At 34.3% G+C, this 21,607-nt stretch overlaps 1 protein-coding gene across 1 annotated transcript in view; it reads right to left on the reverse strand.

Moving 5' to 3' along the window:
• LOC100450355 (probable C-mannosyltransferase DPY19L2) overlaps positions 1-21,607 on the reverse strand; it is a 65,109-nt gene that overhangs the window by 26,603 nt on the left and 16,899 nt on the right. Inside the window, 6 exon segments of the mRNA XM_054560769.1 lie at positions 1,631-1,732; positions 4,153-4,233; positions 10,010-10,042; positions 12,077-12,133; positions 16,756-16,833; positions 19,872-19,971. Of these exon segments, the coding sequence (XP_054416744.1) occupies positions 1,631-1,732; positions 4,153-4,233; positions 10,010-10,042; positions 12,077-12,133; positions 16,756-16,833; positions 19,872-19,971 (451 nt within the window).

The following is a 21,607-nucleotide window of genomic DNA, read 5'->3' on the forward strand; positions in this document are numbered from 1 at the left end:
GAATATATATTTATTGTCTTCCATGCCTTAATGAAATAATTAAAATTATAAAAATAGTTATAAAAAGTATTCCAAAAATTTAATGAAAAATTTATTACTTTAATAAAACTAGAATTGCTATATCTATTATGTTTTTATTTTCTTTTATTTACATAATACTAAGTTTTAAAATGTGTGTTTACCGATTCCTGGGTCCTACATTATAATTTTCTGTACTACATAGCTCCATTATTTTCATTAGTGAAAGTAGAGCTAAAAAGAAAGCAAGCTAACCAAAGTTAATTACTAAAACTATGAATAAGTACAGAAATAACATTGGCTAACTAATTCTGATGACCTGTTATTGTGATAAGGAGTAATTTGCCATGTAACTAAATTATACATTTCTTAAAAGCAAGAAACCAGTTCATTTTCCTCTTTGTCGTGCTACAGCAAACTGCCTCATGGATAACTGTAGTCAATAATAGTTTTTGAATGAATGGATGATTGGTTGGATGGATAAGAGAAGAATGTAAAATTTTATTATTTACCACTAATGCAGAATTCATAATAATTACACAAGAAATAATCAATCCAGTAGCAACTTTGTTATGTTCTATGAAAAAAATTAAGCTACAAATAGAGGAAAGCCCTGGATTGAGAGTTCTAGAATCCATTAGAATCCATGTCCTGATCTTGGCTTGTGTGTGCTTTAGGCAAATCTCTTCAACTTTTCTTTATCTGCAAATGAAAGAACTATATGGCATGGTCTCTAAGAGCCCTTCCTGATCTTATGTTCCATGACTCTACAAAGAAGCCAATTTTTTTTTTCTTTTTTTGATACAGAGTCTCACTCTTTCGCCCAGGCTGAAGTGCACTGGTGCGATCTCAGCTCACTGCAATCTCCGCCTCCAGGGTTCAAGCAATTCTCCTGCCTCAGCTTCCTACTCAGGCTGGGACTACAGGCATGCATCAACATGCCTGGCTAATTTTTGTATTTTTAGTAGAGATGGGGTTACCACGATGTTGGCCAGGCTCGTCTCAAACTCCTGACCTCACGTGATCCACCTGCCTCAGCCTCCAAAAGTGCTGGGATTACAGGGATGAACCACCACGCCCAGCCTATGTTTTAAAGCTTTATAGCATGAACTTTTTAAAAAGAATAATACCTTGCATTTGTATAATTTAAAATGAATTTTTATATGTTCATTAAAACTCATCAGTAGCATACCTTTCTTGGTAACACCTTGTTAAAAATGTTATAATATTTGGGGTGTTAACTGTAATAAAACTGAATTTCTTAAAAACAGAAACAAGAATTTAGACTTTTTCCTGAATGGTCCCATATTTCCAAGTGACCTAGATTATTAAAAGTAGTTGATTGGTAATAATAATTATTATGGGTCATATAGTATGTTAAACACTCTTCTCAGATTATCTCATTTAACCATCATCAATAACTCTATAAGATATGAGGCTATCTTTTAATTTTACAGATAAAAAAACAAGTGAGGAACATGGATTAGCAAGTTACAGTAAAAAAATATAAAATAAGTTGACTGTTTCTGAGTAAAAATTTTGAGTTTCAGATTAAAAAAAAACTAGAGCAAAAACTCATATTAGTAGAGAAGGAAAAAAGAAACATTCATACTGCTTTTTCCATGAAGTCAAATTTGGGAGCACAGGTGTATATTAAAGTATCAAAATCTGTATACCTTAAGATTCTGGCTGCTGTAAGATCACTCAGGCGAATCTGGGAGAAAATAAAGTAAAATGAATTAAAATTACACAAATGATTATAGCCTATAGCCAGTAATACTTTATTGATGTAAGAATAACAGTTTATAGAGCAGATAAATCCAATGTATTTAGACATCCCTCTAAGAAAACAAAAAACTACAGTGAACCAAATATACGATGTGCTGACTTCTCAAGATAACTGAAAATTAAGAGAAATATCATGAAAAATGAAAAGTAGAAAGAAGTCAGAAAAAAATAAAGAGAAGATGATAAAGAGTGAGCTAAAATCAATATCTGCTGAGAAGAAACCACCATGTAGTTAATTACATTTTATAATAAGACAATTTATCATGAAAAACTATTTTACTTAACCTCTTTCAACATACATTGTAGGTCATAAGCTTTCTGTGCATTGTCAATTTCACAAAGCCTCACAGACTGATTACAATATTTGGTATTTCTTGATGTTTTACAGACATATATTCAAACCACTGAATATGAGATCTGATCCTCATAAGAATTACAACAATCATACATACCACTTAGATCTTCGATTTAGCTATTTGATCTCCAAGGCTAAAAATAGATACTAACAACCAAATCCAATGCAGAACTTCTATTTTTCTACTGATTATTTACAACCTGCTCTTGGTGAGACAATTATTTTTCCACAGCATCCTCAGAAGGCCAGAAAAAGGAAAATATCTGGCAAGTAAACTCTTAATTTAAATTATTTTATAGGGAAAGAAATTATCTTATAGGGACAGAAATTATCTTATAACAAATTTGATGATTATAAGTGGTTTTCATTCAATTATTTTTCCTAATCTACCAGTACTCAAGGATAATTTAGAGTTGCATTTTATTTTTCTAATTTAGAGTAGGCCTGGTGACTAACACTAATTTAACCAAACCACTATAATTTCAGGTCTTCCTCATAACTGTCACATAAAGGAAGTCACTCAGGACTACCAACGAAGTGTGTTTGTATTTTTTGTTTGTTTTTTAAGATTTGTAGGGTAGACATGGTGGTTCACACCTGTAATCCCCGCACTTTGGGAGGCCAAGGCAGGTGGATCACTTGAGGTCAGGAGTTTGAGACCAGGCTGGCCAACATGCTGGAATCCCATCTCTACTAATAATACAAAAATTAGCCAGGCGTGGTGGCACGTGCCTATAATCTCAGCTACTCAGGAAGCTGAGGCACGAGAATTGCTTGAACCCAGGAGGTGGAGGTTGCAGTGACCCAAGATTGGCCACTGCACTCCAGCCTGGGTCACAGAGTGAGACTGTGTTTCAAAAAAAAAAAAAAATTTTGTAAAGAGCTGGGGGTCAATGTGAAGTAAGGCAAGAAACATAATCATAAACAAACTTAACAGATAAATAACTTAGAAGGTCTAAATAAAATTTATCATAAGACATATATAATAAAGTTAAAAACAATAAAAAGGAAAGGAGAATGGGGAAATGTGTCAGACATACCAGAGAACAGCAGCAACAAATAAACTAATAAACCACCACGCAAAGCTAGCAATAAATGGCAAACGCTTACATTTAGAAATTTTATTTAATATAAACATGTTGTATGTTATATTGCATAGAGATAGCATTTGACCTTTTAGAGAAGTAATACTATAACCCCTTGTCAAAGTACAAAATTTCAGCAGCAAACAGGGCCCTAACTGGATAGCATTAAATGAGGTAAATTTCAAAATTGGTTATTGTATGATATACTCATGTATGCTTATTTCTAAACAGAAAGTGCTAGAAATAAAAAGCAGATTCATGCATTATTTTCTATTCCCTAAACCAGTTAGTTAAGCAGGGACTTAGGCCTTGAAGAGGGCTACTCTTTAAGACATTAACAAACAGAAATACCACGAGAGATAAATGCTCTGCATGTATTTCCTAGAAAATGAAAAGATCAAAATTTTTTAACATTCTCTTTTTATATAACGAGAAAGGCCTTAAAACATCAAATCATACATTGACTTTAGTCCATAGTTATAAATAAATAAAACAATACTGAGATTTTAAGAGTTCTGTATTTTCAAAGCTGAGGACAGCCTCCCATATGTTAATATCTGCAATAAATGGATAATTTATGACGTAAACAACTAATTATTTGTATTTTAACTGAAATATAAACAAATAATTACTTAACAAACTTTTTAAAAGTTAGTTAAAATAAAAAACAAAGTTTTTTTTTTTCCTAAAAGGCCAAGTCAGCCTTCACAAATATTCTTTCTTTTTAGTGGGTTGCAATGATCACTGAACTGGAAGACTTTATTATTGATTCTGCCAATAACTTGTCTAGAGACCTTAAAGAAGGCACTTAACTTCTGTAAAATGAGATAAGAATAGATGGTTTCAAAGTTTTCATTCAGCTACATATTTATAAGAACTTTTATGTTTTAACTAAAAAGTACTTACGTGGTCTGAAACACCTAAGATTTTAGATGTCAGAAATTTCAAAATGATTGTTCCACACCACCAGGCACTACCTTGAATTAGCTAGAAAATAAAATAGAAGTCCAGTATTCAAAACTACAAATCACCCAGTTAAAGTATTCAATTACATCTATAAATGACATAGAAAAATTTTAATTATGTGAGGTATAAATGGTGAGGTTTTTTAAAAAAGTTCCTTTAGAAAATCTTGTTTAAAAGCTAAGAATTAAAACTGATGACACTGGTATAAAATACATAGCAACACTAGAATTCTACATATCCTAAATCTCTTTTTTTTTTTTTGTCTTAAGGAGTGAAAAGGTTAATAGGCAAGAAAGAAAGAAGGAAGAAGAAAACATCTCCCCATACAGAGACAGAGGGAGGGGGGATATGAACAAGGAGAAAACCCTGTGTGCGTCAGAAAAGTGGCTGCTCATACATATCCTAATATAAAGGAAGTTTTAAAAGTTACTTCTTTTTTATTTCTGTTAAGAAAAGGGAGTGTTTATGGGTTTGTTTCCAAATATTACTTCTCAGCCGAAAATCCATTTTTCAAAACACTACCTTAAAAGTTCTTCTACCACTCCTGTGGAAATATATGAGCCCATCTTCAAGAAATAAGTTTGAAATGTGAAAACTTAAGGTTTCCTTTAAGAAAGAGGAATATGAACTAGAACTGGCAATGAGGCTTCTGTTTTGTTGTTGTTGTTGTTGATTTTTTGACTAGCCTTGATTAAAAAGGGAACAATTGTGTACTTCTGGTTAGCCTGGGGAAAGTTACAGCAACCTAAATTCAAATCTCTGCATATATCAACCAACAAGTAGAACAATACAATCACATATATGGAAAAAAGGTAACAGCACAAACTTCAAATTACCTATGAATCGAAAAGGAGGCAACAAATATATAGAGTTATACCTCGTCCCTGACCTAAGCCTTTGCAGAGAATGAGGGGAGACCCATAAAAGGATAAAGAAGAAAAGGAAAGACAGGGGTCAAAATTGGAACTAAAATAACCCAAGAAAGAGAAAAGTCCATCCTATATGTAAAAAGAGCCCTGGGAGATTGGTAAATGGGAGTACAGAGCAGGGCCTAACAGTGAGTAGAGACAAAAACACTGTTGTCAGAAAGGCATCATTTCTGGAAAGAAAGGAGGATAAAAAGGGGAGTGCAAGAAGGAAAAAGTATCCAGCAGGAAAAATGAGAACCCAAACCAAAAGACTATCCATCACTACTGCTATCAAGCACAAAAAAAGAAAAAATTATTCACAGAAAAAAATCACACTATGCTACATTTTCAGAAGAGGTTTGCACTTGGACTAGAAAACACAAAATAATTAATAGATGAAAAAACGCCTATATAAATATCCAAAGCTTCTTTAAGAAGTTAACAAACATGAAAGTCAAATATTTCAGCTAATGAAATCCACACCACTGAATGACAAAATCTCACAAAGCAGAAGAAAATTATGCAGAATTAAAAGTTGAATTAAATATCCTCAAACGAGCATTCAGAAATATTAAAAAAGCAATTTAAACAAGAAATTCAAAAACCAAGAACAGAAATGGGGAAAAAATCAGAAAGAAATAAAGAGTTTATTAGGCATAGAAAGGGAATGGAAGAAACGGAGAATATTATCAAAAATAAAAATGAAATCACAAGATGATTAAAAGAAAAGAAATTCAAATAAGTTAATGAAGGAATTGAAGTAAAGGCACTAAAACAATGATGAATGAAAATGATACCAGAGAAAGAAGTGAGAAGTATCAGAGAAAGTGGTAGAAATGGAAGAAAGGCACATAATTATAACTGGAGTGCCTGAAAAAAAAACCCACAGCAATGAATCAAAACTAGTGTTTAAATTATAATCCAAGAAAACTTTCCAGAAATAAAAGGAATCGGGATTTGGAAAGGATCTAGGGGATACTGGAAAAAAATTAATCTGGTATGGTAAACTAACTCAAGACATCCTTCAGTAGAACTATGAAAAATGAAGAAAAATTTCTCAGAATTTATAAGGGACAGAATAATTTGGCTAGCATCAGACTTGTTAAAAGAAACATACAAACCAAAGCAGTGGTGTAGATGCATTTTTAAGAAACTTTAAAAAGTGAGAACCAAGGATTTTATATCTAGCCAATCTGTCATTCAAGTATAGACGTTATAAAAAAAGTTTCAAATATGCAATAATTGAGGAAATAATAGTAACCTTCCTAAATTCAAAAAGTTTTAAAGAGAATCATATACAGAAACAAAGCAAATATAGCCAAATACACATAAAACTTACAACAAAGGTTTTCACATTATCTCACAAAGCAAAGACAGACTCAACTTATGCTACATAGGGAAGACAAATAAAAACAGATTCAGAAAGGTGAAAAATAGAATGATGGCAGCAAGCATGGCAGGCAAATACCATTTCCATATGGAAACTAAGGAAGACATTTAAAGCAAGGATAAGAAGCAAATTCATGGCCTCAAAAGCTTTATCAATAAAAATGAGTGAAAATAAATGAATTAAATCCTTGACTTAAAAATCTAAATAAAGAATAACAAAATAAAGAAAAAAAGTACACAAAAGGAAATACTCATGAGAAGAATAGTCTATTATATCAACCCCTCTGTGTATCTATTTTGCTGTTTTATATTTCTTCCCTATATTCTAGGATTCTTTCATTTTCTTTTTGTTTTCAGAAGTTTTTAAATTTTAAGTTCGGGGTACATGTGCAGGATGTGCAGGTTTGTTACATAGGTAAATGTGTGCCATGGTTGTTTGCTGCACCTATCAACCCATTACCTAGGTATTAAGCCCAGCATGCATTAGCTATTTTTCCTGATGCTCTCCCTCCCCATACCCTCCCCTGACAAGCCCGTGTGTGTTGTTCCCCTCCCTGTGTCCATCTGTTCTCACTGTTCAGCTCCCACTTATAAGTAAGAATATGTAGTGTTTGGTTTTCTGTTCGTGCATTAGTTTGCTGAGGATAATGGCTTCCAGCTCTATCCATGGCCCTGCCAAGGACATGATCTCATTTCTTTTATGACTGCATAATATTCCATGGTGTATATGTACCACATTTTCTTTATCCAGTCTATCATTCATGGGCATTTGGGTTGATTCCACGCTATCAAAAAAGAGCTCATATAGCCAAGACAATCCTAAGCAAAAAGAACAAAGCTGGAGGCCTCAGGCTACCTGACTTCAAACTATATTACAAGGCTACAATAACCAAAACAGCATGGTCCTGGTACAAAAACAGGCACACAGACCAATGGAACAGAATAGAGAATTCAGAAATAAAACCACGTATCTACAACTATCTGGTCTTCAACAAACCTGACAAAAGAACTTCAATTAACCATTCTTTAAGGTTCTCTGCTAGCCACAAATTATCTTAATTTTCCTTGATTGGAGAATGTCTATTTCCCCTTCATTCCTAAAGGAAACATCCACTGGATATGTAATTCATCTTGACAAATGTTCTGCCACAACCTTCTGGCTTCCTTACTTTCACATGAGAAGTCTGCTACAATTTAAGTCAGTTTTGCCCCGTAGGTGATGTGTCATTTCTCTGTACCTGCTTTCAAGATTTTTTTCTTTTAGTTTTAAAAGTTAACTTATAATGCATCTTGGCATGGATTTCTCTGGGTTTGTCTTACTTGGGAATCGCTCAGGGTCTTCAGTCTGCAGGTGTGTCTTTCACCAAATTTGGGGTGGTTTTAGCAATTACTTCTTAAAATACTATTCAGCCCCACTCTCTTTTTCCATTCCTTCTGAAATTTTGATGATACAAATATTAGATCTTTTGTTACTACACCATAGGTCATGGAGGTTCTGTCCTTTTTCCTGTGATTTTTCTCTCAATTTAGATTGGGAGATTTCTATTGTTCTATCTTCAAGAGCACTGACTGCTTCCTCTGTAATATTCACTCCACTACCAAGTCCAGTTACTGAATTTTAATTTCAGTTATTGTATTTTTCAGTTCTATAATCACCAAGTTGTTCTTTAAAAAAAAAATTCTTTGGTGAGATTTTATAGCCTTTTCATTTGCTTCCAGAGTATTTAAAACTGCTCACTGAAGTGTTTTTATGATGACTGCTTTAAAATCCTTGTCAAATAATCCCCACATCCTATTCATCTCAGTGTTGACATCTGTTGATTGTCTTTTCTCATTCAAGTTGTTATTTTCTCCATTCTTGCTATGATGAGTGGTTTTTCTATTGTGTCCAGCACATTTTTCATATTATGTTAGAGACTGTGGATCCTATTTTAAATTTCTATTTCAGCAGACAGTCACTTTGTTTTTAGGTTTATCACGCAAGTCCTGGCCTACTTCTGTGTGCTATAGTTACAATGACAGTTTAGTTTTCAGAGTCTTTGCAGTGCTAGTGCTATTCTGGTCAGCTTGATTCATCTTGTGCCCTTGTGCTCCATCTCTGCCCCAAATCATGCTGCCGATGCAGGAAGAATGTACTTCCCATGTCCTGTTGCCATGAGGTGGAGGGTGAAAGATACCAGGATTGTGGGGTGGGGGTCTGCAGAGAGCAGAGGGCTCTTTCCTGGGCTGCCTAGTCCTAGCAGGGCACCTGTTAGATCCCTGCTGCTGCTACCTGCATGGGCAGCCTCCCTGGAGGGAATAGTAGATACCAGACCCACAGGATGGACAGCATTTCCCTGGACCCTCTTTCTGAGTGTCTTCTGCCACTGGATGGAGTTTCAGGAGATGGCAGCCTGTGGTGTTTTTCTGTGAGTTCTGAGGTACCTAACTAGTCTGCCTTTCTATAGCATTGGGCGGGGATTGGAGCTATAGTTATGAAATCATGATTTCATACACACACACACACGTGTGCACATACGTGCAGTGAAAGGGCCTAGAAACAAGGACACACTGGTAGTAATGAGTGCACATACCACTCAGGTCTTGGTTTCCAAATACCATTCTCCTCTAAAAGGAACCAGGGCTCCTTGGAAAAAAATGGCTGATTCCAAGGCTAGCACAAGGAAAATCAAGAAAAGCCTGGAGCACTATAAATTTATAAAGACATGTCAAAAAGACATCCAGCTTAGGAACATTCAAAACGGCTAGGCCTGGAACTGATATTTGTGTATAACATACGGTTTTTCTCATATAGATAGACTATTCCAGCATCATTTAGTGAAAAGTGACCTGCAAGACAACCTTGCTGAAATTGCTTTGAATCTGAACATCAACTGGGGAGAACTGCATTACATGAACCTTCATACACATAAATGTGTTTTATTTTTCTATTTATGTCTTAGAATTATTAAAATAAATTTTCATACAAATACTATATATATTTTGTTAGATTCATTCAGATCCTATGCATTTTTCTTCCTAATACATAAGGCATATTTTAAAAAAATATGTTTTCTGTTTGTTGCCAAAGAATAGAAATGCAATTGATTTTTGAAAATCAAACTTATATCTACCCATGGTATTGAATTCTTCTAATTCCTAATAATTTGTCAATTATTTTATTCTTTCTAGGTAAATATTGATACTATAATAAATTTTCCTTCTGTTTCTTTCCTTTTCCTATTATTTACTTTTCTTGCATTACTAGGCTAGTTTGGACTTTAATAAAATGTGAAAAAGCACATTTATCTTTATCTTGATTTTAAACAGAACACTCTAAATACTATCAGTAAGACTAATGACTACTGAAGAATTTTACTGGGTTGAGAAAAATGTTATTTCTATTGTGTTACACGTTTTCATTATAAATGGGTGTTCAATTTTACCAATTTTATTTTCTGCTTCTAATGGGATGATCATAAGATATTTTTCTCTTTTAATCTGTTACTGTGATAACTTACATTTTTGGATTTTCCAGAAACATCTTTGGATTCCTAGAATAAGCCAGAATTATCACAAGTAGATTATCTTTATCACATATATGGCTGTTCTTGAGTTACTAATCTTTTATACTTTCGTGTGTAAGGAATGTTTTTAATCTAGGTGAAATTTTGAATCTATGCTCACAAGTAAGAATATCCTTTCTCAAACTATCCTTATCTGGCCTTAGTACTGAGCTTTAGATTATCTTGGAGGTTCCATTTCCCTTCTTGTAATGATTCTTATGCCTCATGGCACACACAAAGTTCCCCTTTGTAAATTTCATATGAGCTCAATTCAATAATTACTTTGCCACCAAAAACTGGAATCTCCCATTAAACAGTGAATTTGCTTCTATTGATGTTAAACTCTAAAGTGAATCACTTAGAACTAAAAATACCTTGTTCAGGTTGTGTGTAATAAATACTTACCTTTGCCAAAGATATACAGAGCTAAAAACAGAAAATAATACCTAGGGAGGCTTAAAAAACATGTAAGCTGAACATTTGGTTAAATCTCAACTTTTCTCTCCTTAGATTTTTTGTTTCTTTGATATCCTTGAATTTAAAACTTACTCAATTCATGTTCTTTCCAGTCTACTACTGAAAATATTATTGAAAATGAAGACAGTAAATTTTCCTTAGAGTGCAGCCTTGGCAGAATTTTTTTGATGTTTATGGACACTCTTCTGTTTACTGTCATTTTTCAATAGTTTGCAACTGAAATTCTGATCTTCTTTTGAGTTATTAAATTGCTCAATTTTTCTGAAGTGAAAGAATTATATATTACAAGTATAATGTCAATATGTGAATTTCTACAAAGTCTGCATGCCTAAAGACAGGTGGCCTGGGTAGAGTCAAATTCGTAGAACCAATAAAGAATAACAGACAAAAAAAGCATAATGTCATTCATTCGACAACTTAGTGGACAAATCTTTCTATATTTTCACCATAAAGGATGGGAGAATGCCTCCAACAAGAAGAAAATAGCAACTCCTTCCATTTTGTTCTCTTGTATTGTGGGTAGGAACCTACCTCCACAACTTGTAACATTTCCAGACTTATCCTCTCAATATATAACATGAAAACATACAGTTCATTTCTTCTGTCACCCAGGGTGAAGTGCAGTGGGGTGATCATGGCTCACTGTAACCTTCCTGGGCTCAAGCAATCCTCCCACCTCAGCCTCCTGAGTAGTTGGGATCACAGGCTCATGCCACCATGCCCAACTAGTTTTTCTATTTTTTGTAGAGACAGGGTTTTGCCATGTTGCCCAGGCTGGTCTCAAACTCCTGGGCTGAAGCCCTCTGTTCGTGTTGGCCTCCCAAAGTGCTGTGATTACAGGCGTGAACCACTGTGTGTGGCCCAGGGTTTATTTTTTAATAGAAGTACATCACAGACCTGAGAAAAAGAATATCATCTGTCTCATATTAAGAGAATTTAGGAGTTGCACTACCTGCCTAATAACTTATTTTACTAGGAAACCATGGAGGTAATACGGGTCATCCATCTGCATATTTGGGAAGAAGCCAAACAAAGATTAGGTAGTGGCTGAGTTCAAATTAGAAGGGGCTGGGAGACTGTAAGGAAAATGTTAAAAGGACAAAAGTAATAGAGTCTAAAGTTGGAAGCAGAAGGAAAGAGAGATAGATGATGGATAGATGCAGAGGAAAGAAAGGAGAAAGCTGGAAAGAAACTACAAACTTGAGTTATGTTGAAGGGAAGGTTAACTGAAGCTAAAGAGAGAAACTCGAGACAAACAAATTTTAAAAAGCAAGGCTGTATGGATATAGCAGAATGAAACATAGAGGAAGAGTGGCCTGAAAGTTAGTTGTGAAATACGTGAGCTAACTTCTTGAAAATGATTTCTAGTCTTTGCTAAGGACTATTTCCTTACATATCTATCTACCCTAGATAGTAGCTATTTTTAAGACAGTAGCTATTTATTAACTATAAGTCATTAGCATTTTAAAGCATATTAACTGTGTTTAGTTTATAGAAATAAAAAGTAGAATTTAAATAAACTGCATTAAAAACACTGAATCTTACCCAAAAGTTGAGTTCAGATATTCCGTTTTTAAATTTTATTTCCTTTAGAATTATTGCCTAAAATGCACATAAGGGAAAATGAAACAATTCAATTCAATTAACATTTATATTTTGTATAAATGGTACATTCCAAAAATTACATAGTCACCCTGTTCCATCTCAGCTATCACCAGCCATTTTCCTCCTTAACTGTTATTTTTCAAATTCTGGACACAGCAAATTTCCTTGAGGTGAGAGTTAAATGGTTTATGTGTCAAAAAGCTGCCTCTTGAATCAAGTTATTTCCTCACTTAGACAACCTGGCCATCCATGCAAGTCTGTATGTGAGTTATCCAGCAACATTAGTGAACTAAACTAACATGAAAATCCTTCCTCTCCAAACTGCCAAATAAAATATTTAAACATGTTTAAAAAATGTATACTCATGTGAAAGAGAAGGAACTTCTGATGCTAGAAAAAAGATGAATTTTTAAAAATACAATATTAATTAGCAGAGAGCCACCACCCCTGGCAGTCTTTATAAAGGCCTGTAGAATAAGGTCACAATTATAGGCTTGTATTGTAAAGGGAGGGCAGCAGAAGAGGCCTTGGGTCTATGCAAGGTAAGAAGTTGGAATTAAGACTAATACATAAAGCTAGGGTCCTCAAAAACTGTACCTGCAGTGCTATGGACTGAGTATTTGTGTCTACCTCAAATTCATAGACTGAATCTTTAATCCCCAGTCTGATGGTGTTTGGAGGGTGGTGTTTGAGTCATGAGGGTGAAACCCTCATGAATGGGATTAGTGTGTCCATATTATAAGAGACTAGAGAGTTGATGTCTCTCTCTACCATGTGAGGACACAGAAAAAGACTTCTGTCTGCAAACCACAAAAAGGGCTTTCACCAAGAACCAAATCAGCTAGGACCTTGATTTTGAACTGCTCAGCCTCCAGAACTGTGAGAAATAAATTCCTGTTGTTTAAGCCATCCTGTCTGTGGTACTTTTGTTATAACAGCCCAAACTGACTAAGACACACAGTGACTAAGAATACTTCACCTACCATCTCTACAAGTTGATAGGTTGTTTATTCCCAAGTTTGGGGTGAAAATAGTGCTCACATGAGAAACTGAATTCTTGGACTTGTATATTATTTAGACTTGGATTCGAATTTTGTGTCATTTAGTTGGTGTAGAAATTCCCAAAGTGAGCCAGGATTACTAAACTTCCAATAGGAAAATATAATGTATCAGATTATTTATTGCAACATTGTTTGTAAATGCAGAAGTTAGGCAACAACCTAAATGCCCAGACATAGGAGAGTGACTGAATTACAGTAAATCCACAGTAGAACACTAGGAAACTACCAGAAAGAATGAGGAAAATCTCTACGAACTGATATCCAGAATAGGTTGTTAAATGAAAAAAAAGTGCAAAAGACTATCTTTAATACAAGAAGAGGAGATATAAAAAATATACATGTAACAGTTATTAGTACTCAAAAAAGCCCAACTAAATGGGTCAACCAAAAAACTAGTAAGATTTCTTACCTACAGGGAATAGGCAGTAACAGGGTGAAAAGAAAGGTGGAAAGAATGGGCTGGAAGGAAAAGTGGGGAATATTTTCTGAGTATAATTTTATATATATATATATATATTTCTTAGTGGGGAATATTTTCTGAGTATAATTTATATATATATATATATATATATTTCTTCCTCATTGAAACATGGTAATGTTTCACCCAAAGTAACTAAAATCCATCAGAATGAAACTTTAGCTTCTGTCCAAGTTTGTATAACAGGAACCACATTTACTTTCTCACCCTAAAAAACTAAAATACCAAGCAAAATAGATTATAGAGACAGCTATGAAGAATTATATGCCAACAAATTAGATAATTTATAAGAAATAAATTTCTAGAAACATACAACCTACCAAGAGTAAATTATGAAAACACAAAAAAACTCAACAGACCTATAACTAAAGAGATTAAATCAGTAATAAAAATTTTCTCAACAAAAGAAAACCTCAAACCAGATGGCTTCACTGGAGAATTCTATGAAACATTTAAATAAGAATTAACACCAATCCTTCTCAAGCTCTTCCAAAAAACTGGAGAACACTTCTATACACATTTTATGAGGCCAGCATTACTCTGATACCAAATCCAGAAAAAGATACTACAAGAAAACTACAGGCCAGTATCTCTGATGAATATAGCAAAAACAAAACAAAACAAAACAAATATTTCTATTAAAAATGAGCAAAGGACTTGAATAAACATTTCCCCCAAGAATAAATACAAATGTCCAACAGGTATTTAAAATGATGTTCAACATCACTTATCATCAGGGAAATGTAAATCAAAACCACAATGAGATACCACCTCAAACCTGTTAGGATGGCCATTATAAAACAAAACAAACAAAAACTAAACCAGAAGTAACAAGTCTTGGCAAAAATGTAGAAAAATTGGAATGCTTATGCACTGTTGGTGGGAATGTAAAATAGTGCAGCCAAAGGGCACACCAGGTAGTCTACAGAGAAGAGTTTGTTTCAGAGTGCAGCAATATTAGCCATAAACTAACCACTACTTTAATTCCAGCTAACAGATCTTAAAAGCAAGACCCGAAAAGATCAGCCTATGTTCAAGTAACTTAACTGCATCACAGAAAAAAGCTCAAGAATATCTATCAGAATAAGAAAATATCCAGCAGCTAAGAAGGTAAAATTCACAAACAATTAATTGAAACTGACACAGATGACAGAATTAGCAGGTGGAGGCACTGGGGCAGTTACTGTAACTGTATTACACATGGTGAAGAAGTGGTAACAGAGAGAGAACACGTTAACTAGAGACAAAAAATACTTCAAAGATACAAAATGAACTTTTAGATATGAAAACTACAATGACTTAAATGAGAAATACACTGGATGTGATTAACAACAGGTTAGATACAGCAGAAAAACAACCAGTGAACTCCTGAAGACACAGCAATAATAACTATCCAAAATTAAATAAATAACAAAAATAAACATAGGCTCCATGAACCACTGAATATTTTCAAGCAGCCCAATATGCATGTAATGAGAGTCCCCTAAATGAAAGTGAGGTGGGGAGGCAGAAAAATGTTTGAAGAAATAATGGCCAAAATTTTTCCAAATTTCATAAAAATTGTAAACCTAAAGATCTAATGATTTAGGATTCATTTCAATGAATGAATCCTAAATACAAGAAAGATAAAGAAAGCTATAGTAAGGCACATTATATAAACAAACTGCTCAAAATCAGTGGTAAACAGAAAATCTTATCTCTAGCTGGGAACAGCTAGAGAAGTAACATATTATTTACAGAGGAAAGCATAGGGATGTCAACAGATTTCATAAGAAAAAAATGCAAACAACAAGACAAGTCAAGCAGCATCTTTTAAATTCTTAAAGAAAATTGCTGTTAACCTGCAATTCTACACCCAGGAAACATACCTTTCAAAAATGAAGGCAAAATAAAGACTTCATGACCAGGTGATTTGCACTAAAAGAAATGTTAAAGGAGGTCTTTCAGACAGCAGGAACACAGTAGGTCAATCTGGCTGTACACAAGTAAAGGGCACTGAAAATTGTAACTACGGGGTAAATATATAACATTTTAAAAATTTAAAATATTTTTAAAAGGTAATTTACCGTTTAAATAAAAACAAAAATTTATTGAGATTTCTATATCATATGTTTAAGTAAAATGTATGATAATAACATGAAATAAATTTAAAAATGCACTTTATCAAAATATGTGGGATGCTGATAAAGCAGTACTTTGAGAAAAGTTTATAGCACTAAACACCTGTGTTTAAAAAAAAAAAAGAAACAAGAAAGGTCTCAAGTCAATGACTTTGCTTTATACCTTTTTTAAAAAAAAACCTAGAAAAAAAGGAGATCAAAACCCAAAGTAAGCAGAAGAAATGAGGTAATAAAGATTGAGTAGAAATCAATGAAACAGAAAACAAAAACAACAGAGCAAATCAATGAAACCAAAAGTTGGTTCCTTGAGAAAATTAATAAAATTGATATACCTCTAACCAGACTGATCAGAAAAAAAAATAGAACACAAACATCTAATACCAGGAATGAAAGAGGAACTATCACTACAGATACTATAGATACATAAAGAAAGAAAATATTATGCCTTTGACATCATAAATAAAATTTAAAAATTCCTCGAAAGATACAACCAAAGTTCACTCAAGAGGAAATGGATAACACAAATAGCCTTATATCTTATTAATGAAACGGAACAAAGCTTTACTAACTTTTTATGTTTTTAAGGAAGCTATGTTTGGGACCTAAGCCAAAAACAAAATTGCAAGAATATAAAATTTCAGTTAGAGTGTCATATTCAGGCAAAATGCTAAAAATCTCATGTCTGAGAAAGAAAAGGCAGTTTTAAAAGTAGTAATAATAAGTAAAACATAAAAACAAAAGTTTTAGACAGTAAAACACATATACAGTCTAGTTGAAAGTATAATCTGTTATAATATGACATCTATAATATACATTTCCAGTTTTCCTTCTGGATATCACCAATACCATATGTATTAAATATTACCAAAGAGGAGGTACCCTATAAAACAGAATCACTTCAATTTTATAAACTCTGAGAACCTATCTTAATATTTGACTTATATAAATTAAAAATGTTACCATGTTCAGATAAATGATCTTCCGAAATTTGCTTGGTTTAATGTATCCCACAACATACATGGGAAATAATGATGCTATCTGAAATAATATAAAAAAGCAAAAGTGAAAAAATACAGAAAACTAACACTTTACTATTCACAGGGAAAGTACATATAAGAGGAGGGCTACAGTTCTAGTAATGGTAAGCAAAGGAATTTGAACCAACCTTCCCACTAAGAACTAGAATGGCTAGGAAAAATATAAATATATAAATAAAAATATTTTAAAAATATGTATAAAAGCCACAGACTATTAACAAAGCAAATGAGGAATTAAAAAGATAGATGGCAATCTATATCAATGAGCATGACATTTTGGGCCACTTTTCTCCCAGAGGTATCTGCCAATTTCAACAGAGGCAGATGCCTGCCAGCTGAGAGGCAGTTGGGAGACCAACAAGCTGAGCAGGCATTTCAGCAGATTCAGCAGTCAGAGTGCACCAAGAAGGGTGCTTTAGTTTGGAGTTTCAAAAGGCCATGCTATAATAGTGAACCAGAAATCAAGCAGCCCTGAGAAAGACTGAAACCCATCTACGGATCATCTCAATCTGATTGCATGAAGGTGGTTCAAGATTTATTAGTGCTTTTTACTTGCCTCTCCAATTTTTCATGTGTAATGTCCAGCACCAAATCAAAAATAACCCAGCATAGATGGAGATAAGACACTATCACTAACACAATAGAAACAGATCCACAGAAGATTTAGATCAGGGATTAGCACATTTGTTATATAAAAGGCCAGATAATAAATATGTTATGCTTTGTTGGTCACATACAGTCTCTTGTATATTCTTTTTCTATTTTTGTTCTATAACCCTTTAAATATATAAAAACTATTCTTAGCTTGGAGATCACTCAAACACTTGCCTGACATAATCAGATATGTCTTTAGTTTTGCTTCAAATGCTCAAGGAAATAACTGATAGGATTGAAAATTCCAGGAGAGCATAGAAGTCATAAAAAAAAAATTGGGCCAGGCATGGTGGCTCACGCCTATAATCCCAGCATTTTGGGAGGCCAAGATAGGAGGACTGCTTGAACCCAGGAGTTCAAGAGCAGCCTGGGCAAGATGGTGATACCTCATCTCTAGAAAAAATTTAAAAATTAGCCAGGTGTGGTGGCACAATGAACTAATTTTAACCTTAATCTATGAAAAACACAATTAAGAATAAAATCTTAAAGTACTCTCAGAAAATAACATTGAATTATTCCTCTGTAAGCATGAAATGCACACATACAAACAAAACTATATACATTAGTAAAGAAAAATAAAAGCCTAGTATATATCCAGAGAATGGCTAGAAAATCATCACAACAATATCAAACTTACCCAATAGCTTCTTCTTCTTCTTTTTTTTTTTTTAACTGAGTCTCGCTCTGTCACCCAGGCTGGAGTGCAGTGGTGCGATCTTGGTACATTGCAACCTCCGCCTCCCCCTGGGTTCAGGCAATTCTCTGCCTCAGCCTCCCGAGTAGCTGAGATTACAGGTGCCCGCCACCATGCCCGGCTAATTTTTTTGTATTTTTAGTAAAGACAGGGTTTCACCATCTTGGCCAGGCTAGTCTTGAACTCCTGACCTTGTGATCCACCTGCCTCAGCCTCCCAAAGTGCAAGAATTACAGGCGTGAGCCATCGAGCCTGACCCCAAAGAGTGTCTTAGTTTCATCAGTACCACTGGATTAATAAATTTGCTTGCAATGAAGTGATGCTCATTAAAAATCTATTCTACTCTGTTGGCATGTGCAAATAATGAAAACCATAGAATAATGTCTGTGTTATAACCTGAAAGGGGCCAACTATCATGAAGTAAAACAGAGGGAATACTTTAAACATGCAGCACCAATTGAGCTGGGGTTATAATTTCGTTCTTTGTAGGCTATTGGCAGCATGAGACTTCTTGGCAGAATTTCTCACTTCCAATATAGAATATTATTATTATCATCAGCATTTGTTATGCAGGCAGGAGCTCTGATGGAAAATCTTAGTATCATGAAATTTCATCAAAATTCTCCATTTACTCTCTGCTTCCCCAATTCAGTTTCTTGGTACTAGTTACGTAGTTGCTTTGGAAACAGGATATAGGCTCAGCTCACTTAAGCAATGATGAGCTTTATGATTAAAGCTCACAGAAATGGTGCCAGGTAAAATTCTGCTCCACAGACAAAACAGCCAACATTTAGCTGGATTAGACACAGAACATCCTGCTGTGAAGAGTAGGATTGGCCCTTAGCATGCTGTGTAGCTTGGCACCCAGAATGATTCCCAGGACAAAAGGAAAATCTATAGGTAGATATATACAGATATTATCTCAAACACCAAAAATAACATTTGTGAATAAAAATAACAGAAAAACTCTTTCACATGTCGAGCCTTAAAATCTGTCAAACTAGTCAATACAGTAAAAAAATGTGGAATTATATTATTTCATAAAAATAATACCTTTAAGTAAACTTTATTCCCTATTTTGAAAATCTTTTAGGGCATAAATGTAATCATATTTAAAAATTTCTAAGGGAACAACCAAGTGCATCTTGCATTCAACTTAATTAATATATGCAAAGGAATATAAATCATTCTATTACAAAGACACGTGCACCCATGTCTTCACTGCAGCACTATTCACAATAGCAAAGACATGGAATTAACCCAAATGCCTATCAGTGATAGACTGGATAAAGAAAATGTGGGACATATACACCATGGAACACTACACAGCCATAAAAAGGAATGAGATCAGGTCCTTTGCAGGGACATGGATGGAGCTGAAGGCCATTATCCTCAGCAACAGGAACAGAAAACCAAACACCACATGTTCTCACTTATAAGTGGTTGCTGAACAATGAGAATACATGGACACAGGGAGGGGAACAACACACACTGGGGCCTGTCGGGGGATGGGGTGGGGAGAGCATTATGCAAAATAGCTAATGCATGCTGGGCTTAATATCTAGGTGATGGGTTGATAGGTGCAAAAACCACCATGGCATACATTTACCTACATAACAAAGCTGTACATCCTGCACATGTACTCCAGAACTTAAAATAAACATAAAAATGAATTTAAAAAATCATCTTACCTGTGTAAAACGTATAAACTGAGCAAATTGCCAGGGAAGCATAAAAGCAACATTGGAAAGACAGAGTGCAATGAAGGGCCTTCTATCGTTGCTCGAGGTCCTTAATAGAATTGATACCAATAAGTTTCACCCTAAAAAAACAGTCTGTCACTGAAAAGAAAGACTAATTGCAAAATGATAAAATCTAAATTATTCCATTACCTTTACTATAATACAACAAAATATAGTTAACTTTTTAAAGTATACTAAAAAGAAATTCAAATATTTCATGGTTTGCATGAAGCAATCAAAATTAGAGTTTTAAAAATAACATTGTAATTTACCATTAAATATTTTAAATACAAAAGCTCCTTTTCCTCTACATATGCATGACATTAGAAATTTAATACTCCAGCAAGGAGGTCAGAAAACAGGACACAGCGCTGCCCCTGCACACCTCAATATGCTTCTCCTGTATGTGTAGCAACAACTTTTATATAACAGCACTCTTCTGTTTCAAGAAACATTGAAGAGAAATGTAAGTGCTGACAAAGTCATAAGTTAACAACTATGGGAAAAATTTAAAGAAAAAGAATCTTAAAAAATTAAAAAATCATTCTAGAATTCAGCTGAAGCATGTGGAAGTTTAAATTGTCCATTCTGCATTACTGAGATGTATTGGGAACCAATACCTTTTACCACAGAGAATTATAGTAACTTTTAGATAAGAAAAAAGACCACACAAACATTTTACCTAAATAATAAAACTGTAACTGCTCCTTTTATAAATGCTGTGTTGGATTTTGATGAATCTTTGTACAATCGCATATAAATTTTCAAAAACAAAATTCTAAATGTTCATATTGTTTATTAATGTTATCATAAAACTCATTATGTACTTTGTAATATTTTTCAAACAAAAATTACTTTTGACTAATATACAGAGTATAGCACATGCACTGAATGATACAACCCTAAATGTTCTCATTAAGACATTTTATTCCATGAAACCCATGACTGACGAGACTGGTATCACCTCAAAAAAAAAAAAATAACCCACCTTCCTAGGGATTAAACTGGGAATGAATAGCAAGGGGTGATGAAGAATAGGCAGCTTCCATCACCTAATCTTTGAGAGAAGGCAAAGTGTAGAGCAAAGATATAGAAATCTGAATGAGGAGGAGGTTCCTAAATCCAAATTCAACCCCAGAATATACTTGTCAGGTTGGTAAGAAATCAGAAGTTAGCCTGCTCCATTCTCAAGGTTTGTGCCACCCCAGTACACTACTATTTACCACTCTTCAATTAGCTTTATCTGAGTGCCACAAATATTTGCATGGACGTGTGCAGTGTTCTGTGGTTAAAGAGATAAATATGGCATGGTCCCTGTTTCCAGTGGTACTTTTAAATACATATAATTGGCTGGGCACAGTGGCTCACACCTGTAATCCCAGCATTTTGGGAGGCTGAAGCGGGCAGATCACTTGAAGTCAGGAGTTCAAGACCAGCCTGGACAACATGGCAAAACCCTGCCTCTACCAAAAATACAAAAACTAGGTAGGGGTGGTGGTGTGCTTCTGTAATCCCAGCTACTTGGGAGGCTGAGGCAGGAGAATCGCTTGAACCCGGGAAGCAGAGGTTGCAGTGAGCCGATCGTACCACTGCACTCCAGCCTGGGTGACAGAGCAAGACTTCATCTCTAAAGAAATAAATAAATAAAAATTTGTGTATGTGTGGATGATTCATAAATTTACTGT

This window comes from Pongo abelii, chromosome 6, assembly GCF_028885655.2.
Source record: "Pongo abelii isolate AG06213 chromosome 6, NHGRI_mPonAbe1-v2.0_pri, whole genome shotgun sequence".
NCBI lineage: Eukaryota > Metazoa > Chordata > Mammalia > Primates > Hominidae > Pongo > Pongo abelii.